General features: G+C 39.3%; 2 protein-coding genes across 4 annotated transcripts in view; one reads left to right on the top strand and one right to left on the bottom strand.

Annotated features, from left to right (window-relative positions):
- The window catches only part of KIF20B (kinesin family member 20B), a 40,975-nt gene extending 34,351 nt beyond the window's left edge, over window positions 1-6,624 (bottom strand). Inside the window, exons 1-6 of the mRNA XM_021288358.2 lie at window positions 6,454-6,624; window positions 3,894-4,050; window positions 3,286-3,372; window positions 3,042-3,158; window positions 2,702-2,840; window positions 1,058-1,242 (exon numbers count right to left, since the gene is read on the bottom strand). Of these exons, the coding sequence (XP_021144033.2) occupies window positions 1,058-1,242; window positions 2,702-2,840; window positions 3,042-3,158; window positions 3,286-3,372; window positions 3,894-4,049 (684 nt within the window). The 5' untranslated portion in view covers window position 4,050; window positions 6,454-6,624. The remainder of the gene's footprint in view (window positions 1-1,057; window positions 1,243-2,701; window positions 2,841-3,041; window positions 3,159-3,285; window positions 3,373-3,893; window positions 4,051-6,453) is intronic.
- A 106-nt stretch (window positions 6,625-6,730) lies between these two features.
- PANK1 (pantothenate kinase 1) overlaps window positions 6,731-26,073 on the top strand; it is a 48,668-nt gene continuing 29,325 nt past the window's right edge. Inside the window, exons 1-3 of one of the 3 annotated variants that reach the window (XM_065067432.1) lie at window positions 6,731-6,955; window positions 11,653-11,830; window positions 15,598-15,692. The gene's annotated coding sequence lies outside the window, so the exon portion shown is untranslated. Of the gene's footprint in view, window positions 6,956-11,652; window positions 11,831-12,940; window positions 12,990-15,597; window positions 15,693-26,073 lie in introns of those variants that run through there. The other 2 variants (XM_021288354.2, XM_065067433.1) reach the window with 2 other exon arrangements.

The raw sequence follows: 26,073 nt of genomic DNA, 5'->3' as shown, positions 1-26,073 counted from the left end.
AACCTTTTACGTTTAAGCTTTACACATGTGAAACACCTACCCAAATCTGTCTCGAAGCAAATGCAAACTTTGCTACCAAATTTATGAGCTGAATTATTTCTGTTATAGCCAGAGTTTTTGAAACCAGGGAGGACATATATGTCTACTCAAACACAAATGTGACAGAGTTTTCTGAAATCCATGAAGACTGCTAGAGCTAGATTTAACATATGCCTGTGCTTTTGAAGTGAAGTCTTAAAGAATTTTGCTGCCACCTGCTTTCCAGACTGGAAAAGTCCAGTTAACTATTAATAACTCATGGATTAAAAAAATAAATAAAGTTAACAAATATATTTCATCCCACAACAGCCAGAACACCATTATAACCTAGCATAGCACTTGGGAGATGCTTAATTCTTTTTGTTAAAGATAAAAAAGCACAGTAATCTCTTTCCAGTTCTAATTCCTAGCCTATGTTCAGTTCTTTTTATATTATTCACTTCAGAATTTAAGTTACTTTTACATAAAATATAATTTCCCTATAACTGTAATTGGACTAAACAGCATTAGAATTCCAGGCAACTCATGAAATTTAAGTATTTCTAGACAACTCAACAGGAATCTGTTAAAAAATAAAGACCATTCGCCTCCTTTGAGGATATTTTCCAAACTGGAATAGGGGAACAACCTCAAAATCATTAATTTCTTCCAAGTATTCTGAAAGACAGTAAATCATTTAAAAGAACAGACCTACTAGCATCCCCACAGATGAAGAGGCTATTTGCAATCAGTCTTTATTAAGCACTAGTAACCAAAGACAAGAAATTATCAGGTGCCCAAGTTACAGAAAAAAGAAAAGCTTAGAGTTTACATCCTATCAAATACTCAGCCACAGGAGAAAAGGGTTCATCAGCTCTGCTCCTCACTTTGCTGCTACTTTGAATAGCTGGCTGACAGCAAATAGACACAGCCACACTTAAATACAGATGGTATCTTCCCACTGAAAAAATACACAGGGTAATATCGAGCAATCTAAATATCCCTGTATCCATCAGTATAAAAAGCAGTGCTCCTCTACCTCTTTTGTTAGGCGAAGTATTGAATTTTTAATAGCAGTTTCTTCTCTCACTTGGTCTTTAGTCAGCTTTATATAATCTCTACACCGATGGGGTTTGAGATCCATTGCTGTATATAGCTTTCCTTGAATACTTTTGAACAACATATCCATAGTCCTTGGCAGAATACCAACATCATCTTCTGTCCCTGAAAGCAACATACCAAAGAAAGACTAATTATTACTGTGAGCAAGTTATACAGATAAATGAATACAGAAAGATAAGCAATTTAATCTCAGGGCATACCCGAGAGATTTGGAGGCCTTTTTACAGCATGAAACAGTGGGGTTTTTTGTATTCTTACAGTCACAGGAGTGTTAGAGTGTTTTGAGAGGTATTTGGCTTTCAGCAACAGCTCATGTTCTTAGAGAGTAAGGGGCATTTAATAATAAAAAAAAACCAAAAACAAACACCATCACAAAACACAAAAAAAAACCTGCTGGGGTATTCTGCATAAGCTTAGCCTGAAGAAAAACAACCCAAACAAACCACAGTCAAGAGACATTTAATATAGATTTGCAGTTTTTCAGTCACATTTCTTAGGCTGCCTTCACTTCTCCTCTCAATTAAGTAACCTTGAAATACAACTGACAACTGATCTCCCAGCCATAGTCCTATAGTAGTTCCACAAACTACACAAAAAGTTCCAGGAGTCTTGTGAAAACTTGCTCCTTTCCCAGACCCTTCTCTCAGCACATACTATTTATGCACCTGAAAGGAAAAAGGGAGACAAAAGCCTCAGTGCACACTTGATCTTTCTGAATCCAAATGCAGTTTTTAAAAGGGTTCACTTCACTTTGATTTCTAATACAGAGAGAAGAAGGGGAGCAAAGAGAGGGATAGAAACTACTGTTCTGCCTCAGACTCTCACACCATCATCTTCCAGCCTCTGAATTTCTCCTACTCCTGACAGAGATGGGCTTTTACCAATTACAGCACTAGCTGCATTGCCTAGGTCAGAACCTATGTAAAATCTAGCTGGCACTCACACCAAGCTAGTAACCAAGTAACATAGCAAATTCAAGTACTGCCACATTACATTTGTGTGTCCTTATCTCTTCTTGAAGATTTTTTGTTTATCATAATGACACTTTAATTCAACTTAACTTGAACAAAGTAACAGGTGCTAGCAAAGAATGAGCCCTCCTAAAAAACTGCTTCATCCTTGACTTTTCAAATCCTGAAATACAGATTATATACTTTCCCAACTCCCTCTCCTCACTGACTTTCTAGATATTTGGAGGAAAAAATGAGAGTCACACACACCAGGTTGACATTATTACAGCCTTACAAAGGAATATCACTATATATTTATGTGAATTCTGGCAATGACACTGACAGTTTAGTGACATTTGTTATGGAAGGAGACTTTCAAGGGCTATTTATTAATATCCAAGAGAAGTCAAGGTGTATATATAGGGCCTACAGTTTAGATAAAGCTAAGAGTTATAATACAGGGTGTTTCAAAAAGACGGACCAAATTTGAAATCCAATTCATTTTGACATTAGGTCCGTCTCTTTGAAGCACCCTGTATTTCTGCTAGAAATAATCCTCACTTCAAAAAAAAAAAATGAAGCTAATTCAAAGAGAATGCACTTCTACTTACCTTTGAATGTGTAGGTTTTCCCAGCATTTGTGACGCCATATGTAAAAATAAGACGATTACATCCATCTAAGAAATCTTGCACTGGTTGCTTCATGGTCCCTTCAAAGAATTCTTCTTGAGTTGTTTCAGGTCCAAACACCTAAGCATTACCAAGAAACACCTGTCATCTTTGTTTTATTTACACAATCATAAAGACTTTTAAATAATTTTTTAAACTCTACATTTACATAATCTGAAATTATATATTTTAAACTGTCAATAGTCTTTAATACGAAGAAAAATAGAAGTTAAACAACTTTTTTCCAGGAATAAACAAAAAACTTAAGGACAATTCATTTACATGTGAAAAAGTGAACTTCTGCATCATCTGTCCAGCAGTTTTTTCACTTAGTCGACTCAAAGAATTTTTGGGAGGCTTCAGTATGATGCTTGTTGAGTCTTCAATTGAAACACAGTCCTATTAAAAGGAAGCACAAGCAATGTAGGTGTCAAAACAGTACAAAGATCTCAGCTTACAAGAAACACACACCACCACCAGCCCACCACCCCAATCCTTTTAAGTTATTTTAAACTAAATATCACACCTGAAATTCATTTTCTCTTTCCAACGGTGTAAATGGCCTAATACGCAGGCAAACTTGTATGTGTTCCTTAGACTCCAAAGTGCTCCTCTTAAATTAAAAAAAAAAAAAAAAAAAGCAAGTTAAGTTAGAAATTTGGCTCAATTCTTTGTTTGCTAACTAGTGTGTTAAGGCAGTTTCGTTTTCATCAGGCTAATTTGAACAGACTGATGACATGGGTAGCATAAGTAATTCACTACACCAGTTCTGACAAGGGCTTACACCCTCGTACGAGTTTGCTGTGATAACTTAGAATTAGTAATCTTGCAACATGTATGTGTGTATATACACACACTCTACATTCAGGCGAACTAAAGATCAAGAATAAAACCCACAAAAACATTCTATAACTAGCAATTAGCCTCATTCACAAAAAACTGATGCATCCAATAAGGTATCAATGCAGTGCCACACAACTTAGTCTGATCCTTTGTATCTTCTCCAAATTAAAAAAATATTAAAGGTGCTTTTCATTTTTTCTGTAAAATTCTGACTATTCTTACTGATGAAAGGACTAAGCTTATTTAAAATATATATCTCCTCAAAGAATGCTAACATTAAAGTTTTCATACCTGGCTCACGTCTGAGCTTGAAGAAGCCAAAGAAAATTCAGCAGAGAGATCTGCTTTAATATCTTCCACATTTGATGGTCCTGTTCTTTGAGGCAGCTCAGCACTAGTAATATAGGATGGTCTGAAAAGTTTCTCATCACCACAAGTCAGTTCCATCCTGTAAGATAAAGCAAAACTATTTTTTTTGCTCTTCGACCCCATAATGTAGAGCTTCTGAAGTCCCTTAGAAGACAAGTCAAATTGAGACTGATAGCTGCAACTTCTTTAAGGAGAAAGCTTTCTTCATCCTCTTCATAATTTATATAACAAGTTTCTGATAGTTTGGGAGAAGGTCTGCAAAGGGGTTTGCATCGTGATTAAACAAGAATAGCTCCTCTTCTTTCAGTGAAAACCAACTGTTTACCAGGGAAAAGCCTTACACATACACTACAACCTTGCTAAAAATCATGTCTGACAAGGAAGATATGAACAAAAAGAAAAGAATCCAAACCACACAACACAATCATATTGCTCCACATCCACTTCTGCATCATCCCATTACAGTGACAATTTAGAATAAAAGCTCATTGCAAGAATAACCCAGGTTTCATGGTTATCTCTGCAGGACCTGATAAATAGTTGGTATTACAAACATAACACAATGTAGCTTAATAAAAGACAGAGTTGAGAAACATTCCAAAGACTAATACATACATTAAGCTATTAAGGGGACAGTAGAAAATTAGAAGACCTCATGCCAGAGCACAAATTAAAATATTGCTTTTGAGTAATTTTTTCAGTCACTTTACAGATCAGCAATTCATTTATTAATTCCTAATTAATGATTTCTGTGCATCTCCAAATCTGGGCAGTGAATAATTGCTATAGAAAATTAAAATACGTTGATTCAGTGTTGATAGTAAGCAGGTAAACTTTTAAATAACCTTTAAAAATGCATTGCATAAAAAAAAAATAAAAAAAAAAATCAGTATATTTTGTCTGCACTTGACCCTCCTATTGCTTTTTCCTGTGATATCACAGATGTGATTTGACAGCTTTTGTTACAGATTAAGTTTAAAATAACTCATTGGGCAATTACTCAGACTATGGCAGCAACTGTTCTAGGAATAAGACACCTACCACATACCACATGGCCTTCTACAGTTTTGAAGCTTTGGACACAACAAATCAGTGGTCTTCTAATACTACATGCCCATGTCTATGCTACAGCAATGCATATGCATTGGCTCCCTAAATACTAATGGCAAACACACAGTGTTCATTAAAACAATAGACAAACCAGGGTTGATTCAAAGCCCCTTTGCTCAAGGGGAGTATTGCCTGTTATGCTGGGGGAACAAAAATATTCTGGCTGCTTAAAACCTGAAACATGTCCGCATGTGTCAAAACACTTAACAGCTCAGTCTTCCTGTCTAGCCTGTAAGAGCCAGATACAGTACTTCATGAAGCTAGAAAAATCTCAGTGATACATAAGCTAAGCAGCAATGCTTACTTTGTTTCTTCTAATCGACAGGTTTTATTTTTGTATGAAAGCCAGGAAATACTTAGCCTGAAATATTATCACAGTGAACAAACACTGACCTGTGAATAAGTTACTACTGGAAGGAAATATAACTGTGTTGTCACAGTCTAGAAGTCTTATTCATCAGCTACACTCTTATCAGACCTTGACAAGAAACATATTTGTTAGATAACTGACATCTTAGCTGATTTAAATATAAGATTATTTCAAAGTGTGATTTGTGAAGATTATGCTCTCATTCTGTGTCTTTTTACATAAGAGGCAAAAGACAAACATTAAGTTATATATGCAAAGATGGAACCAAAATTTTTCATACAAACTCGGGTCTCAGACAGTAAAGTACAATCCCTGCCAGCACACAGAATCCAAGATACAGCCTGTGGTATCATGCAGCATTGTAATTACCTTAGATATTCTGGTATAAACAGGTATATTGCCTGGCTGTAGCCACTGAAAGGTACTTGTATACTGGGATATGTTGTTGTAATTCTGCTTATCAGGACAACACAGGTTAGAGTTACAGACACCCCAAGAGAAAGGGATCCAGAGCAGCACAAGCAGCAAAGCATGGCCACAGCACACACAGCCCATAGCTGTGGCAGGCAGCACAAGAAGGGCTCCAAACTACACAATAAGCATAGCAGGTAATATAAAACATTAAGCATCAGCCCTTACATTTAAAAAAAAAAAAAAAAAAAAAAAAAAAGAAGTAATTTTTTCCCCTCTGAAAATATTAACCTTTCACTTCAAGGCTTTGCACGATCGTCGCGTTCTTACAGGACGCTGCCGCATTGCTTTATCAGCATCACGGCCCCGTACCGGGCTTTCCCCGCGACTCTCACGCACCGAGGTTTCACACACCCCACACACCTCCCGTGACTTTTCACCCACCGTAACACCGGTACCCACGACCGCGGCTGGGACAAGTGAGAGGAAGCGGCCTCAGCGCCGCCCTCCACGAAAGCCACCCAGGCTGCTTCCCAGCTCCCACCGCCTCCTTCTCTCCTCAAGCGAAAGCTCCGCAGCTCTCGGGCTTACCTGAGAGCCCACGCCGGACGGGCACAACCTCCGAGCCCCGCCGACTACAGGCACCTCCGCTCACCTCAGAGGGCAACGGCCACCGGTGCAGCGCAACCAGCACAGCACAACCGGCCCGGCCGCGGCTTCTTTTCAAATCCGACCAATGGCAGTACGCGGCGTCGCGCGGCCTTCTGGGAGGGCGGATGTTACGGCGGCGAAAGGTTCGATGGGAACTGTAGTCTTGCTGGGGCGGTGAGGGCGGGCGGGGCTGAGCTGCAGGGCTGGCGGCTGCCGGGCGGTGGCTGGGCTTTGCCATGATGGTGGGCTGGGAGGGGGTGTTTACCGAGACTTCGCACTTGGAGTCATCAGGGCTTGTCCCCTCAGCGGCAGCAGGACTTGAACTGCCACAGGAAGGCGCCCTGGCCCCTCCGGGCCTGCCCCGCCACCCGCCCTCACCTGCCCGCCTCCCCGCCTGCAGCGCCCGGGCTTGGCCTCCCTCCGGTCGGGCAGGAGGATACATGTAAGTTCAAGCTTGTCGCTACTTCGGGTGATTACAGTGGTGCTATTACCACAGGCGTTTTGCAGGCCGAGAGGCAAGCAGAGGCTTTGCAGCCTGTATATACACACGATGATCACTGTTTGCAGGCAGTGAAAGGCCAGGCGGCCGGCTCTAGGTGCAGATGTGCTGTATCGGAGCAGGCATCAGCAGAAATGGGAAACTCCGGTTTGAAGTTCAGGCTGTGCCTGTTCCTCACCCTGGGTTGCAGTACCAACACAGTGACAGCTGTGGAAAACACTTAGTAAGATGTCTTTGTTTAAAACCTTCCCCAGTTGAAAATTATTGTTTGCTACCAGATTTAACTTCTTAAACAGCAATTAGAGAAATCCTTTGGCTTTGTTTTCAAAACAGTGACATAATGCTAAACAGACCAGCCTTTTGTAGAATGTCAGGGTATGGAAATGTACAGGTTTTGGTAAGAAAAATCGTGGTAAGTTTCTCTTTAGACTCAGACAAGAATTCTTTGAACTTTAATAAGGAACATCTGCCTGTTTTAAATTGATTTTTTTAAAAAAAAAAGTAACTTGAAAGTAGTCAATAACTACCAAAACCAAATGTTTGTCTTTTATTTGAAGAAAGTAATGCCAGGTAGTGCAAACAATTCTGTAAAAGAATTAATTCTACACAGATCCTATATCAACTGCTTTGATGAGGTTGTCTTTAACATTAAATCCCATCTTTCCTAAAACATAGGCTATGTCATATCAGTAGATGTGTACTTGATTTCAGTTTGGATGCAGGCCATGTTGCACGAGTTGGTCTCTTTTAACAGTAGAAAATGGTGGAACATTGAATTTGAAATTGTTTGCCAAATAAAACTTGAAAAGCTCTTGTAGACATTCTTTAAGCCTTAAAGTTTCTATCCTGAACAGAACAGTGGATTCAAACTACTGAACTAACCTAATGCCAAACCACCTTTTTCATACCAGGAGGAGACTGAGAATGATTCTCAAAAAAAAGGGAGAAATCAGCACCTGAGAGCAAACCTGAAAGTTGTTCTCTTCCATTTGTTGGAAAACTGAAGATCTTCTCAGAATACTTTGCAGAGTATATTCCTAAAAAGGTTGGGGGCTCTTCCCTGTAGAAATTGTTTTTGCTAATTTGTGGCATAACAAAGCACATGGTACAGGCAATAATTTGGTTTTGTTTGAATATTAGAATGCTGAAACTGTTTTTATAATACTGCACATGCTGCATAATTTAAACTAGTATCTCAGAAGACTGCCATCAGCATACTCAAAGAACAAACTAAACCACAATCTAACATGTGCTCCTAGCCTCACACAAACCATGATAAAGAAAACATTAGGTCAGCATAACCAACCCCGCCTGTTTTGGAGTGTGAGATGATGAAACTCCATCTATGTAAATAACCTTTATGGCTTTCCACCAATATATTCTCCTTGAAGTGGTTTGTGCAAGGACAGCCAGTTGCAACAAAAATATCTGCTGCCCAAACTGTTCTCATTAGCCACTGAAATGTTTATTTTCAAATTCCCTATAACTTGTGGCACAAGGATACCACTCCTCAAGAGGAAAAGTTTTTTTAATAAATTATTTCTTATGACTGTCCCCATCACCCTTAGAAACTTACAGTCCTTTATTTGGGACAGGATTCAAAAGCTGTGGATAGACTACTTGACTGAGTGATGAGATGATGCCCTATGAGACAGCATACCTCGGCTAACTTTTACATTGCTGTCAGAAGTAATTAGAAACAGAGTCAACACTGCTGGGACTTAGCCCAGCATCATTCAGCACATCTGGGCAGCCGCCAAACCAGAACTGCCTTCAGCTTCTTTGTACTGGATTCACCTTCCCCAGGGAATGAACAAAGTGCTACAGTTTCCTCCCAGCTTTCCTGGTTCTGCTGTTCTTCCCTGTGCTCTGACAGCGCCGCCTTCCTATTCTGGTTGGAGGCAGGGTCCTTCTGCAGGGTTCTTTTGGAGCTGACTGGCAGGAGAGCTCTGTTCCTTGTCACAGAGGTGTCTTGGAGAAAAGCAGCGTACAGTGTTATCTACTTGGTAGTCTGCCACATCAGCCCCTTTTCACCCATATCTTTCAGGACGGTGCTTGTCAGTTATCTTGTAATTTGCACATAACCTGTGGATGCGTTTCACACTTCCTTTGTTTTGAGCCTACTCGGTGGTACCCTCACTTTCCCACTCCCATCAGTTGCCTTCAGGTGATGTTATTTCTAACGCATATACAGCTGATTTTATGAACTCATGAGTTGCAGGCCATTCATTTGCTTATTTTTCTTTAGTAATATAGGTGTGTTTTCCTTTATCATTTCTTTTAAGCAATGACCTGCATCTTCAATCTCACATTTCCCGGTTTGTTTAATATCATTTATCCAGGGCAGGCTTTTGGGTTTTTTTAATCTCTGTGCTTGTTTCCTGCTCATCGCTCTTAAAACATCTCCTTTTGCTGTCTGTCAAAGTTGGTGTTGTCTTCTCTGAAACAGCAAGACTAGCTTTAAGGTCACGAACTTAAGAGAAAAATGGCTTGGGTTTGTCACTCTAATTTTTGTGCTTTAGCGTGCGTACATTCATGCTTCCCTTTGGACCAAGCAGCACAGAGACGGTCACCTGAAAGCAAACAATTGTTCACGTTGCCATCCTGTGTACATTGACTGGCACAGAGTTTCTTCCTCCAGACAGACCCAAACATACTCAAGTTACCGCAGACAAGGTGACGCGGCCCAGAGCGCGAGGCTCGCGGTAATGGCCGGTCTTGGTGCCTCAGCCCCGTTACAAAGGCCTCGGCCGCGCTCGCTCCGCAGTGCTGGCGGAAGCCACCCCAGAGGGTGGAAGTAAGGCCGCAGCTCGCACCCCGCCATGCGAGCCCGGGGGCGCTCCCTGGCTCGGGACGCTTCACTCCGGGGCGCAGGGGACAGTGTCGAGGACCGGGCGGAGCCCGGCCGGACCGAGCCCTGCTGCGGTGCGGGACCGGGCGCCGGAGCCGGCCCCGGCGGAGTTTGCAGCCGCCGCAGGGAGGCAGGCGTGAAGGGCGGCTGGCAGAGCTGTCGGGGCCCTTTCCCCGGCGGGATCAGGGACCTTCTGCCAGCCCCCGGCCTGCAAAAGCTGCGGCTGTTTTGCGGCTAATTTGGTTAGCTGAGTCATTGCAAGATTTCGGGTGGGGTGGGAGGAAACTGTCACTGGAAGGAGCTGGTGGATGGTTGTGAGGCAGCTCCCTTGAGGTGCTTTGGGAGCATAAAATAGAGTCTGGGAAATGAATCGGAGACCCCCCTGGCAAAGAGTGCTTGGGCAGCACACGCCAGTGTGGGACAGCCAGCCAGGAGCCTGCGGGTGCCTGATGGGCATCTGGAGGCAATTCATAGTGTCTGGTACAGGGTCTTGATGCTTGGCCTCTGTCTGCTTGGCAGAGCCAGGGATGACTGCTTCAGCAAGTGAGGTGTTGGGGTTGCCCATGCTCTTTAGCCATTTACTGATGAGAAAAGAAACAGGAAGCTCACAGCTGGAGACCTGGATTTTGTTAAGAAGGCTTGTTTAGGTACTTCCAACAGATGTGCTTCCAACAGATGCAGTGAGGCCACCTGGTCCCATGCCAGTGTTTTATGCAATGAAAATGCTCTACATGTGCTCAGCATATTGTTTTAAAATCTTTATAGCTTCATTTGAAAACCTGTGTATGGCAAACATAGTATTACTCCTTGAGCAGGACACGTATTGTCTTACATAGGAGAAGATTTGAAGTATATTTACAGAGGTATGTTTTGTTCAGTTTGCATAACTCAAGACTTAGTCTTTGGAAAGAGTGCAACTGAAACAAAGAAGCTATCGCTGTTTCTTCCTGCTTCTCCCTCTGGTTATTCCATCTGTCCTTCTTTGAGTTATTGCATAATTTTCTGATGAGTTAAAGAGATTACTTCAGCTGTAACCAACCCTTTAATCTTGTAATTAAACAAAAAGTTTCAAAATCTATTATTCTCTGTACTATGGTAATACAAATACAGTTTTGAAGGTCACATCTAGCATTTTGAAATCAGAACCTTCTGCCTCTCATCACCAGGCTTAAAACACACCTGAAGACATAATCGTGTGTCTTGGATCGTTGTGCTTGCCAAATGTATGAGTATACTTAGGTTCTCAGGTTATTTTAATTTGAACAGCTCTTTAATAAAATGTGTGACAAAGTGCTTCACAGTGATAGTGTTCTATACTGGCTCTAGCGACTAAAGCAAATGAATGACTTGGATATTCTGCATTTAATTTTTTCAGTAGCAGTGTACTGTATATTTTCTCCACCCACCAACCCATATTTAAATCTTTTGTTATTATGAACAGGAAACTTTTCAAAGCAGGATCATTATAGCCATCTGTTAGGGCAGTTGTACTCATGTTTTCATAATATAGTGGGATTCTTAACCTCACAGGGCCTTTATAACATCATCACAGAATAAATGATGATGAAATATGTTTCTTAAATGTTTCTATGGTATACCATACTCATTTGAACTGCCAGATTGGAGTAAAATTTATCAGGCTGTCAAGATTAATAATAATTGAGAAATATTTTTTGCGTGTATGTATATTTATATGTATTTTGCTACCAAAGGAAGCTGAAGCTTTACTAACTGGAGGCGAAAAAAAATAAATCTACTTTTTTTTTTTTTCTTCTTCTGTGTTTTCCAGTGTATTTCTGTAACACTGGCAACAGATGCTACAAGACCACGAGTGATGCCTAAGTATTTTTCTTCTTTACTATCAAAAGGGGCTGAAGCATTTAGACACGAGTCAGCTGATCAGGCCAAACAACACAATATCATGTTAGTCAAAATAACAGCAAAAGCAGCCTCCATTGGAGAAAGTGGTAAGAACTGTTTTCACATTGTGGCACAAGAATTTGTCCTTCAAATGTATCAGCTGTTTTGCCTGACTGATGAACAGTGATGTAGCAAACTGTGGTTAGTTATCAGGTGTTTAAGATAGGTGTTGTGAATAGTAACACTCTTGATTAAAAAGTACACAGTCAAAGGTTTGTGGGGTTTTTTTGTGAAAGCATATTTATATGAGAAAAGATGACTTAAATTGCATGCTGTCTTATCATTTTTAAGAACAAGTCTGCATAGATGACTTTTCCATCTAACTGGTTACAAATATACTTTCTGGGGCATTTGTGATGTGCTCTATCCCAACCAGACCCAGTATGCTGTCTCGCTTTGGGCTGTGATCATGCTGAATCATGTAAACTAGGCATTTTTGAGCTACTGGTAATCGCATAATTCAAAACTTAGCAGAGAATCCACAAGCAGGAAGACTGATTACTGAAATGGACTAGGTGTGTAATATTCTTCCTTCCTAGTCAACATTATACTGATGTCTCGGGATGTACTGTTAGAAATGGCTCTACAGCTGGAATAATAAATGGAATCCTGTACTCAGAGAAGTCAGTATGAATTTTGCCACAGTTTTCACATAGGCAGGATCTTGCATCTCCATTTTCCTATGAATTTCAAGTCCTTATGTCCTTTGTATAGAAAAATGGAATAGTGTTGTTGATACAGAAGGACAGATACAGTCCAGGAGCACTGGCTACTTCAGAAAATGTTTTTTATACATGCTGCTTGTATTTTATGAAGGGTATTTGAACTGTGTATCCAAATTTTATTTGGTTCTCTCAATTGCCCCTGCTTTTTTTTTGTTGCTTTTGGGGTTTTTTTTGGTTTATTTTGGTTTTGGTTTTGTTTGTTTGGGTTTTTTTATTTTTAAACCTGTGCCTAAGTTCTGCCAATATTTGCATAATGCCTTTTTAGCTCCCAATCCAGGACTAGGCCTGTTGCCACTTTTTGCCATATATTATGTTAATTATTTTCTTTGCAGAGAGTGTGTTAGCTTGTAATTTCCAGGTTAAGGGCTGGGGATTAATTCCAAATCTTATTAGTAAAACTTTCTTTCTCTCTGTGTGTTGATTCTTTTTCAGTCATCCACAGAGATGTATAAATACCAACATGGGTAACCATAATTTAAAGGTAAAATCACAAGATTGGCTTTTCTAAAATGAAACATATGTTTGAGTTTTATTTCAATTGAGGTTTGGGGAATTTTATTTCATTTCAGGCTGCTTTTGGAAATTCTTCGTGGTGTAAGAAATTCAAGCTTTAATCCTTAGGCTTACCTTTTTGAGAATACTATTTCTTCTTTTTCAGTCTTACATAAAATACAGGCTGTAAATAGCTGTCTAATGGTCCCAGAGCCCTCAGAACAGCCCCAGGAAATTTTACCAAAACCATGCTGTTTATAGTTACATTGTCAACTGTTGCTCTCTTACTGGAAATGTAACAAGATAAATAAATTGGAACATGAAGTCAATACATATCTAGAGCAATGCAATTCTGAAATAGGGAAACTGGCCAAGATACCAAGGTATTTCTAAATATATATCAGATACATAGCTGATAGCTGAAGACTGAAAGATTTACACTAACAGGGTGTGTGTGTGTACATATATAAATATGTTCTATGTAGAAGCCAGAAGACTGGACACTTCTCTGCCTCAAAAATATACGATGCCTCAAAAAGATGAGGTTCAAGAGCAAAAAGCTTACTGTTCATGTAACATGGGCTAAATCCCAAGAGCAGGATATGTTACAGTGTAGTCATTGCAGTATTTCCGTGTAGTATTACTCATCTTTCTGGCTCTGACACCCAGGACAGAGCTGCTTTTATTCTTGGCAGGTGTCAACTGTCTGTCTTGACCTCAGAAACTAGCGCTGTTCTCTGATATTATGCACTGTTCCTCTGAGTGTCGTCCTGGCTTTAGGCACTCAGGGCTTCTCATTGAACTCATGTGAAGATGTGATTGGAGGGAGATAATCACACCACTGACCTTCAGATGTTTTAACTTGGACTTCCTGTAGAGCCAGTGGAGAGAAACGCTCAGAGTGTTTTCAGGCCTAAGTTAAATTCTTGTTCGGGAAGTGCAGTTATGCTACATGGTACAACTAAGCAATATAACCATAGCCTGAATTGCCCTCTGGAGGAACCCTGCTTTCTTCACTAGCCTCTTAGTTTAGTTATAAAAATTAATGTCTGCTATTGGGTGACACAGTTATCCTACAGTATGATAAAGGGGCAAGGAATGAACATTTAGAAAACAGATTTCTTAATCAGTGGCTTATCTTTAAAGGACTTGAAAATAATGGCTCTTTGACACTTATATTTTTACACTTATATTTTATTAGTATTTCAGGCTGGGCATTGCCCATACTGTAGGATAAACAGGAGGCAGGGAGCTTAATACATGCTAGACATCTGCCCTCCATACAATGAAGTCATACTCCTGAAAAGAGGAGCCTATATTTGTACCATGCAAAAGAATTACAGTGCTCATTGCAGTCCTTGAAGAGAAAGTCTTCTTACCTGAAAGGAGACCAGCAGATGAAAGATGATTAAAACTTAGAGAGTCTCAGGTGCTTCTGAAGGGGGAATTAATGAGCAGCTAATTTTTTTAAACACATTCTTACACCATGGTTTTCAGCCAAATCAGCAGGTAGATCTATGCAGCCAAACAGATGCTGGGACAGCAAAAGAGCAGGCAAAAATGCTGGTAGGACAGAAAGGCAGGGCTGCTTCTCTTCTGTTAGGTAGTCTTAGATTGCCTAAATTGCTTGTGAAGTTGCATCTTTGGCACTTCTTCAGCAAGGAGTCAAATATGCAGGTGGCTGGCTGGATTGCAGCCTTTGAGCTAATTCAGACTTGTGGAGTTAGAGTGTTTCCAAACACAGCTCAACATATAGTTCTTGATTTGGTGCTGCCCTACCTGATGTTGTCACAACATGCTGCAACCAAGGATAAGCAGGGTTTTGAAATGGGCCAGGCTTCCTAACTGAAAGTTTGCTTACAGCTGAAATCTGAAGAAACTGAAAGGTGTCCACTGAAATGATGAGTGGTACCAAGCACTGGCTGATCTGACCCTCTGTAGTCAGAATAAAACCTGTTTTGAAAAACTGAGATGTAAACAGCAAAATTCCATTGTTAGTAATTCAGTTTTGTGCATCTGATTTTCCCTTTGTTGTTTCAACAGATTATAGGATCTGACTGCAGTTCCAGTCAGGTGCTTTTGTGTAGTGTTGCCAAGTGCTGTCATGCTACCATACTTCATCATACATGTGGGTGCACTGAGGAATACACACACATTTATAAAGCACCGTAAGATCTTTCTGGGTGAATGGCATTATAAAATGAAGATAATAGTTCCAAAATTTATCTAAATATTCTATATAAAGCAGATGTTGGCATTGTGAAAAGAACCAAAGCATTTAACAATTTAAGGGTAAGGGAGGAATCCTTTTATTTTAAGGATAATATTAGTATAAAGTTTGAAGCGAGTAATTCTCTAACTCATTTCTAACTGGGTGACTCATGCTCTTGGCAAATTATTTTCCAAGATAAGTGACTGGGAAATAGATGGTATCGTTTTATTATTGTTTTAACCAGATGGCTATTGCTGTTACAAATAAACATGAGGCTTGATTTCAGGTATAAAAAAATGTAGCTATACCCTGCAAATTATGGCACGGTGCTGCTTGAGGATGTGTTATACATGCCAGATTTTTCTATCTGACGGGTTTTTTTCAGTTTTAGGTGGATGGTGTAGCTAGCTCCTGGGTGTCTAAAGCAGCCATGGCCACCAAGAATCTCAGCAGTGAACTTGACAAGGAGAATCTAATATGGTATGTATTTCTTTCCATGCAGGAACTGTGATTTATTAAAGCCTCATCACAGGAACATTCCTATGAATATACTTTTCACCTCAGAATTCTTAATAAATTGATTGATAAATATTATTGAGAACATTGGTACACGGATGATGGGTAGATCCATGCCATCTTTGCTCGGGGTGGATGTGGTACCATATTATTAGCTATAACCCTCTCTGTTTTGTTTCTTTTTCTCTCCCTGCCCTTCCCCCTCATCCTTGGCTGCAGGTTAGTAAGGTGGTATCACAGTATAGGTCTGATCTGATGAAACCATAACTGATGTTGACACCTGCCTATGATGGGAAGAGAGCACAGACCACGAACTTGGGATTCCTGGCCTCTTATTAGCCAAGTCTGTTACTCATCTTCCTCTTCCCCCTCCAATTCCCTTTGTTCCTGTCCTTCCTCTGTATCATTAACTCAGATCAGAGTTCAGTGTCACTGGGAACTGAGTCTCATTTGGCTATTCATACATTCTTCCCTGAAGAAGTCAGATGTTAACTCCATGTTGGACATTCATCACACAATTAAAATATGGAATACAGTTTTATTGTAATAGTTCTGAATGATTTTCAGCTGAAGTAATTAAGAGAAAAGTCTGACACATTTTAGTGAGGTGTTCAAGTTTCTCAAATATGATTCTTAAACCGGGAGTTGAAGTTTCTAACAACATTAGAAATTGTTTGTGTTCATTGCAGATACCTATACGTCCTTATTCTTAAAAAGTAAGCTATTTGCTAATATAGCTGAAATTATTCCTGTACTGAGACAGAAGAATGCATTGAGTAGTAGTTTATATTCTCTTTATTTTGTTCAGTTGTAAATACAATAGACAACAGACCAAAGAACTATTGACGTAGGGAATAACATGAATTATGTCAAACAAGGATTTCAAACAGTGTGTTTTGAGGTCAGTAACCTGTGTGCTAAGAACTTTGATCATGCTGGTAACAGCCGAATGACATAACTTACGTGCATGTACATGCAAAGATAAGCAGGTAGCTTTTTGCTGAATTTTACAAGTAGAACAGCAAAATGTCAGTGCAGTGAAAAGGTATGTTTCCAATAGGCTCAAGGAGCTTTAACAAAGGAAGCTAATGCTGATGAGTTAATTTGCTGAAACTGCCAGCGCCTTGCTCTATGAAATGGAAGACAGCATGTTCTGTCTGATGAAATGTAAGTTTGACTGCTAATCAGCCAACTCAAAGAATTGCTAGACTAATAGCCAATTTTGCTGAGAATACAACTTCTGGGGAACAGAAGCTGTTTCTTGAGTCTATGATTGGCTGAGAAAAATGGGGGTTCCTTTTAAGAAAATGAACATATTCTGATGTTTTTCTAACAGAAGTCTCTTTGATTTCAATTTCAGCCCTGACCCTGCCTAAGCAAATAAGTTAAAAATATGAAAAAGGCTCTGGAATACTAGAACTAAGTGCTCCAGTTGGGGAGCATCAGTATTTTAATTTCCATTTTGGGTCAAACCAAATATAGGTTTTAGTTTGGAGGTGAGACCCATCTGCAAGTCCTTTTTCAGCTCTCTCACTGCTTTTTGCTTTAGCATTCTAGCTTTTGTTTCTTTAAATGGGAGGTGAGAAGAGCAGTTGTTCACAGTTCATGGAGCATCTGAAGATCTGTCAGTATGGAGCACTACATAAGTGCAAAGTATTTCAATGCAGAACTATGTTTAAGTCTTTGTTTTTTGTTATGCCAGTCTGTGCTGAAATTAATCTGCTTATAATCAAATTTAAACTTGGTTGGTGAATGCGGGTGGAGAATTACGGTGCTTTTTTTTTGTTTGAACAACAGACTTTCTAGTTCACTGAAACTAGGGCTCCAGCCTGATTTCTCTCTGTAGGAAAGAGATCTCTTTTTTTTTTTTCTTTTTTTATGTTTTCATTGATTAGGTAGTCCTTGCTAATCAATCTGCTCTAAAAAAGATTTGATTTATGTATGCATTGTTCTGTTTATATGTTCTGGGATGATCTAAGGTCTGAAAACTGGCAGTGATAAGGTCATAAATCACACAAGTTTTTTTTGTTTAGGATTTTAGGTCATGTATATCAATTCCATCTTATACTAGATTTCAGTTGTGCCTGTGAATGGAGACTAGAGAATATCATGTAGTTTGTTGGGATTCTCTAATTTGCAGTCCTTGATCACTGATGCCTCATACCCTCATCTGATGGGGTAGCTGGCTTGTGTGCTTGTTATCTTTACTTTTTTTTCTTTCTTTTTCTTTCCTTCTAATAGGAAATGGAATGAAAGTAAGGTACATGTCTCCTTTGGTAGTTCAACTAAATTCTAGAGGTGGAGGAAACATAGATCAGTGGGTGCTTGCTACTTTTTGAGCAGTCAGGCAGAAAGTACGAGATTGATGTCTTGGCGCTATCAGTTCTGTTTTCAGTGGATATACAGAGGTTTTGTGAAAAAAAAAAAAAGTATCTTTGTCTCCTGTTTCAAGGGAGATACACAATGCTTTAATTGTCTCTTCCAGTGTGTGAAATGCTGGCACCAAAAGTAACTCTGTAGCTTCTTTATCTGACTTCCATGTCAAAATTAAGGATCAATACAACAAATTTGGTTAGTAGCATTCATGAGTTCAAGTATTCTGATTTATTATTCTGGGTTCAGTAGAGCAATAAATGTGTATAATTAGGGCTTTATATGTGAGTATCAAAATAATGCTTTGGTCACAAGGTGTTGAGTTATAAATAGCAAGATAATACAAAACTCCTGTGCTCTGTGGTACTTGGTATATTATTTCTTAGACCCTTTTAGGTTAATCATTGACTCAAATAACTTGTTTTGATGACCCAAATTGTCTCTTTGAATCTTAAATTCCCATTAGACCAAATGTGTGTTTGCATCAGTTAAGTTTTTTTACACGAAGACAAATATTTTGGTGACACTAAGATTCTTGCAGTGAAATGCAAGTTGCTTCCTACACAGGGAAGAATCTGGAAGTTTTTGGTTTGTTTTTGTTTTTTTCACAATGTATCTAATAAGAAGACAGATATCTATGATTATAGTTCTGTGTTTCTCTTTTTGTGTATACATAGTTTGTATTGACCTTGTGAAAACCTGAAAGCTCTAAATTTGCCCCTTAAACAAAATGAAATTCACTGTAATATTTACTCTGAAAGGTCTCCAGTCCCAGAAATATCAGAGGATGTAACTATGGCAAACCAACCCAAAGTTAGCATAATGTTTGGTTGTCCCTTCTTTATTACGAAGTAGTTGGAGCTTCTAGGAACAAATTTGTCATTTATAGCACAGCTCCTTCGTACACAAGTCTCTTATTCTTTGCAAACATTGATTAAAAAAGATATTTTAAAAAAGATTAGCATTTGAGTTTTATTGTGTATGTTTTCAGCTTAATCTCACAAGGACATATTAAATGTTTTTCAGCATCAAAAACCTAAATAAACCAAACAAACCTCAACAAATCTTTGGTTTATCTATCTGTAAGCAGAGTCATATTGTTCAAGTACTAAAGTTTTACCTCCAGATAAGTTGTGGTGTTTGGACTTAGCCCTGTGCCTAAATGCTCATTCAGACATACACATCCCTGCTACTGAAGGTGGCTAAGGAGAAATACCAAAGGTGTGGTGTGTTTCTGTTTTACACTAATTTGCATCTGCGGTTTAGTTTGGAAGAAGGAAAATAAAAGCTCTTTGTCCTTCTACCCTCTGATGGACACCGTGTGTTCCCTCCTGCGTTAGAAGAGTAAGCCAGTTTTGTCTACATCAGAGGTATGTGTGTCTAGCCAGAACAGTTCAGATACATGTCTTTATTTCCTCTCCCACATACAGGCATAGAAAGTCTAGTTCTCTGTTGTTACCTGATTTGTAATCATTACTATCCATGGCTATTTCATGTCAACCTTTAAGTTCTAGGAATACAGACTAATGCAAGTGAAAAATCTCCCTGCAGCTGAGTATTGATAGGAGAATCAGTTTCTTCTCATCTTCAGATGCATCAGTGCTGAATGAGGAAGAGAGAGTCTTTTGTAACTGTCAGCCATTCTGTTGTTGTCTTCTAAAGTGCTTGTTTTAAAACCGTCACTTCCCTCCTGATGGCATTACGAAGGACCATATAAAATGCTGAGTTGAAGAGAAAGACATTCAGCCACGCAAAACCGGTGTGCATACATACATGAGGATACTTGTCTGTCAGGAGCAAAGGCCATCGTTTTTGCTGCCAAAAGCTCTGCCACTTGTTGCAATCATTTTTTTTTTTTATGATGATGAACAGTATTTCTCAATCAGTGGGTTGTGAACTTGGATGTTTTCCAATTACATTTTGTGTATTTAAGTTCAATAGTTAAGTACTTGGCTGAGTGTACTGCTGCTTAGGTATGAGATAGAGTGGATAGGGGCTAAGGAGAGTGCATTTAAGATTAGATTTTTAGCTTTTTTCACATACCTAATAGTTTGAATCCATTACCTGGCTTTTCCTTTTTTTACAAACCCTGCAGAATAGAAACTGTGGCATGGAAAAGATGATGATTCACCTCCAACATGTACTTTATCTTCACTGGCTTTTATTCCTAAGCAATAATCAAGGACTAGATTTTAAATGTTTACTAATTTGGGGAGTTTTATTTGAAATGTCTGAACTAAGGCACTGAGGATTTTTCTTTCCTATAGAAGAGAAGCACTGACAGCTCTGCCAGGGATCAGTTCAGCTTGTGGAGAGTAAGTGCACCTGCAGATTAAGTTGTACTTGTCTAGTTGGACAAAGAGAAACAGAGGTATTGGCAGGGAAGGCTTTAGAAGGAAAAGGTTCTCACTGTTTTGTGACTGCTGCTTGCCTTTTTTTCAGTTGGGATGAAAGATGGGAACCACAATCTCTAACTGCATCTCAGAAGTACCAGAGGATAACTGTAGAAACCACTCAGGCCCCTGCAGTGTCTGTCCACTGAGATGAGCAGGCTGGTCAGACCAGACTGCACCTCTGTACTCTTCTGTTATTCCCTAGTATTGGCTGTTGTTGTTAGATGCGTATGTCCTAGTCCAGACAACTTTTTCTAGGTAGCATTCATACTGCCTTGCCTGGACACGCAGCTTGTCGCTTGGGCCAGGACATCTATCTATACCCTATTTCAATTAAGTGAAAAAACATTCCTGAGGGCTGCTCAGACTGCCAAATCCAAGTTCCTGCTTAGCCAGAGTGCTTTTCTTCATTTTTCCCTTGATTATACTGAAGGGGAGATGAGCTTCAACTCTGTGCAGGGGAACAGGGCTTTTCTTCATTAAATCAACAGGTTTTGTTTAAATGTCACAGAAGGCATAACTGAAAGGAGCCTGCAACAGGAGGTGGGTGGGGAGGGAAGGAACTGATGGTCTCAATATAATCTTTCTTGGCCTCAATCTGGCAAAGATTTAGGCATACGATTAAATTTATGCCCTTCCCTTCTTCTGTCATCTGCAATCAATTTCCCCTTTCAGATGCATTAGTGTTTGGGGAAAGCAGAATTCTCCTGCTAGCTAGCTGTTGTCATAGTAAGGCTTAGCTTTCCTGTGATTGCACTGATAATACTATGGCCCTTTGGGTCCCTTTTTGAATACTCTGTCATTGCATTTTCCAGACAAGAATTCTTCCTAGTTTTAGAGCTGTTTCATCCCATCTGATTTACACATCTATCATTTGTCATTACATAGTTATGTTTGACTGTTGGTCTTCTAGGCCTGCAATTTAAAATAAGGGAAAAAGAGCATTAAAATATATTTTAAACATGTATCTATCAAAGCTCCTGCATATGCCATAAAAAAAAAAAAAGTTTTTTTCCCCTAGTTCTGAAAAGAAATTAGGAAGAAATACTGGGCTTCTTCACTCGGCACTTTCCTTTTGATATGTGGGATATGTGAATATACCTAAAACAAATTAACAGTATCTGTTTTTTGCAAGGAATGTTCTTAATATTTTATGTGAATTGATTAAGCTGTACTTTATGTGCTTTATTTTCAAAGGGGAAAAATGGAACAAGAACTATTATGACTGTTCGGTAATATAGAAACAGGATAAACACAGAAGTAACCTGAATGGAAATAAGAACAGGAATACCAGAGTTCCAGTAAACCCTTGAGCATAAATCTGCAGGCAGCTATGCCAGAACTCTGTTTCATTACACTCTTTGCATTGCATAATGCAGTTTGTGTAAATTGAGATATGCGTACCTGTACCTCATAACCACTTCTCTTCAAAATATGACTAAAGGTTTGTAACTGGCTGGCTTTGAATTAGAATTATACCACTGGTGCTCTGTAAGATTTTTGGGGTTTTTTTTTTGTAATTAATGTACTTGTGGACTGCACCTGTTTGGTGCTTATTTTAGCTTAGCCTCAGACCAGGGATATGGGAGCCCTACAGAATGAGTGAGGAGCAGCTAATCCTCATAGGTTTCTAAAAATTTCAGGCCATGTTGCCGGATGATAACACACCTGAAAGGGCGTTTTGTTTTGGTTTAGTTCCATTGGTTTTGAAATGGAAAGGACTGGAGCACAACACTTCTGATCCTGTGGCGGAGTATCTTAACCACAAGGTAGTTGCTAGTTTGCTGAAGCTGACTCTTAGAGTTAGAGAATTGCAGCCTGGCTCTCTGTGTTTATAGACAAACAGAGGTAGTAGAAGGCTGGATGTCTGAAGTACAGGCAGGTATGAAATAATGCATGAAGTGTTTGCCTTGCAAATGTGTAATACAGAATGAGTCAGTATAGCAGACTTGCTCACTGTTCTGAGTCCATTTGTATCCTGGATTCTTCAGCATACTATGTGTTTGTAGTCCTTTTTGTACCAGATTTCTGGTTTATAGTGACATATATGGGAAAATTTATAAAAATAAACAAGTAGTTTTCACCTACTCCTGTTCAGAAAGGAAGACAGAAACACTGACTGAGTAAATGGTAATACTGAAAGAACTGGAAGCATCCCTGATTTTTGTTTGTTGATATTGCACCTCTGCATGGATTGCTGTCTTGCATGTTAGACTGAAAACTGAACTGGTTCACAAGGTTCCTTTAGCAAGTTAGGATAAAAAGAATAGGAAAAACTTTACTTTGGTTGCCCCAAAGTGTTAGAAACTGAACCCCTAATACATGCCCTGACTTCATTGCTGGATGTTTTATGTTTCACCTAGTTATTGATTTGCAGCAACTTAAATGTATACAAAATATACAGAAATTAATATAAAGGGATGTAGAGTAGGCAGTAACACACAGAATGTGTATATGTTGTATGAAGGCAACAGAGTGCAGTACGTCTTACCAATACCTGCTTTCAGCCAGTTGTGCTGTGATGCATTGTCTCATAAATAGTATAGACAAAAAAAAGCAGAGAGTGTCTTGAGCAAGTTGCTCAATTGTGAGAGCAGCAAGACAGTTCTACTTTTTGTCCTGTTTTGAGGAGATGACATTATCACTCGTCGTATTTCTTCTGGATTGTGTTTTCTAAGATACTCAAGATTTTCAAATATTAAGTGTAATGTGAGACCTTCGTGTCACAAATTTAGTGCCTGTGCAGAATATTAGAAGAGCTCAGACTGTCTACATCAGGCAATGATTTAAAGAAATGTGGTGCTGTGGTTCTACCTTTGGTTCACAGATGATGCAGAATAGGATGAACAGGCCACGTCAGTTTCATCTATATTAATAGGAAAGGCTCAGGTCTTTTTCCCCTGAATGCCAAATGAATTGCACTGTATCTTGCTTGTGCCCAAAATAAGCAGTGTGTTATACACCTGAGGACATGAGATTCCTTCATTTTAAACCCTTACAGATGATCACATAATAAATTAAACATACTATAATTTTATTCCCTTTGTCTTGGTTTGCATTGCAAAAGAGCTGAAGAATTCTGAAATCAAAACTGAAGAGGGTATGTAAAACCTTTCTAAAAGCTCATTCCAAAATTAAACAAGTGTAAGCAAAAATATATGAAAAAGGTGGTATTTTGCAATGGAGAAATCAGTTCATGTGATACTCATCAGTACAAGAGTCTGAAATTGTTTTGATAAAACAGCACATTGGTTTGTAACTTTGTAACTTTCCACAACAAAGCAAAAAGTTAGGAAAATGTTTTCATCCATTCTGGTTAGAGAGCTTACAAGATCAGGGAAACTTGCGCAATTAGAATTGAATTTGCCTCTGTACATAAAATCTGTCAATTGATTTGGACAGTCTTTAACATTTCTACATTTTTATGTTTTCTGCAGCATTATTTGAGGTTTTATATATGCCATTGGTCTACACTTCCCCTGTTCTTGTCAGTGATTTGGATCATATCCTAACAGTAGTTTCCTGACCTACTACTTAGTTTCAGCAGTCTAGTCCACTTGTATCCTGGGCATAATTGTGCAATATTTACAGCAAAATATTAGGGATAAGTTTAATTAGAAATAAAAGATTGGAAAAAAACTTAGAAAAAGTAAGGCCATGCCTACCCCATGTTCAAAGTTAGGATCAACTTTACCTAGACTGTTCCTCACAGGTATTTAACTTCTCCTAAAAGCTTTCAGCGACAGTTAAGTCTGCTGGAGCAGTCTAATGCTTGTCTAACTTCATTCTAGGAAACATCTGCCTCAAGTCCAAAGTGAATTTTCCTTACTGCAGTTATTGCTTTTGAATTCTTTCTTGCTTCTCAGCACCCGTGGTGTATTTCCTTTGCAGTTACTTGTTACAGAATTAAATATCCCTTCAAATCTTTAATTTCCTACCCTAAAACTTGATGGTTTCATTTAATCCTTTGTTATTTATTCCTGAAGCTTAGTGCCTACAATTGATTACAGTATTTGAAACAGGTACTGTATTCCATTGCAGAGTCAGGGGACAGATTGCTATCCTACCACAAGGAAATGTAAGTATGGAATTAAAGGTGGTCTTGCTTTTGTTGCAGTAAGGTAAAAAGCTGACACCATTCAGCTGAGATACAGTAATAGCCCGCGTCTCTGCTCCCCGTTACTCTGCAATTGCAGAGAAAAACAGGTTTGCAGGAATGTTCTGCATCAGGCTGATTGTGTGCAGTCAGTTTCTCTGTTGGGGAGGGGGACAACCATTGCCAGCTGGGGACAGTAGCAGCAAGATTCCTCATGCCCTGAGAGGTCTGAATTAATAAGGACAGTTCATAAAGTGTAAGCAGCCAGCTGCCTGGAACTGCCACCAAGTGGGATGAAGGTCCCTGCCAGTGCAGGCAGCAGCCTTCTGGCTTTTAGTGTAAACGTAATTCAGTAAGTAAGTAAGTTCTCAAAGACTTTCAGAGTTTTGGAAGCAGTAAAGCTTCAGCATACTATGTGTTTGTAGTCCTTTTTGTACCAGATTTCTGGTTTATAGTGACATATATGGGAAAATTTATAAAAATAAACAAGTAGTTTTCACCTACTCCTGTTCAGAAAGGAAGACAGAAACACTGACTGAGTAAATGGTAATACTGAAAGAACTGGAAGCATCCCTGATTTTTGTTTGTTGATATTGCACCTCTGCATGGATTGCTGTCTTGCATGTTAGACTGAAAACTGAACAGGTTCACAAGGTTCCTTTAGCAAGTTAGGATAAAAAGAATAGGAAAAACTTTACTTTGGTTGCCCCAAAGTTCTAGCAGTTACTGTACATAGCCTGCCTTCTTTCCTACCCTCTTCAGGGCAGTTGCATTTGGGCTGGCAATTACAGCAGTTGCTTAGGCATATATGAGGAAAATTTGGAGTGTTTTAGTTATCTTCAGAACATTGATTGCTGGTTTTTAGGAAGAAAATTTTACTTGTTATTTGTTCTCCAACAGTCTTTTTTCATTTCCCCAACTTCACATGCATGTTTTTCTGTGGCTCGCTCCCAATTACCTAACGCTCTGGTCCCAGCCAAGACGCAGAGATAATGTCGTCTTACCTTCCTGTGAGGCAATTTCTTAATACAGTATCCCTTTCTCAAGGCAGTTCGAATAGCTCTTCATTCTTTGTAGGGGTTTTACAGTGGAGGGCCTGTGTCCTGTACTAATTTTAGGCATAAGGAGGAGCCATTATGTGACCTCTTTTTACTTTCAGGACAATCATCCATGTAGTGACTGGCAGTTTGTATAAATAAATGAACTTTTTATTCAGAGTGAAATTCAATTAGCGTTTCTTTTAGAGTATACACATGACACCACAGCACACTTCACCCAGTTTTATGTCCACTTGATATTTGATACATTTAATTCAGAAAATGTGTTCTTACACTTTGATGTCTCAGTGGTAAGGGAGTAAATCACAGTCACAAGATTATCAGTGCTGCACAGGGAAAGCCAAGATACTAAAAAAGCATGAGGTCAAACGCATTCAAGGTCACACCGGTCCCTCTGAGCTCTTGAGGAAGCACGTGACAATGTA

Source organism: Columba livia, chromosome 6, assembly GCF_036013475.1.
Source record: "Columba livia isolate bColLiv1 breed racing homer chromosome 6, bColLiv1.pat.W.v2, whole genome shotgun sequence".
NCBI classification, from domain to species: Eukaryota; Metazoa; Chordata; class Aves; order Columbiformes; family Columbidae; genus Columba; species Columba livia.
This window is presented reverse-complemented; position numbering and strand designations above follow the sequence as displayed.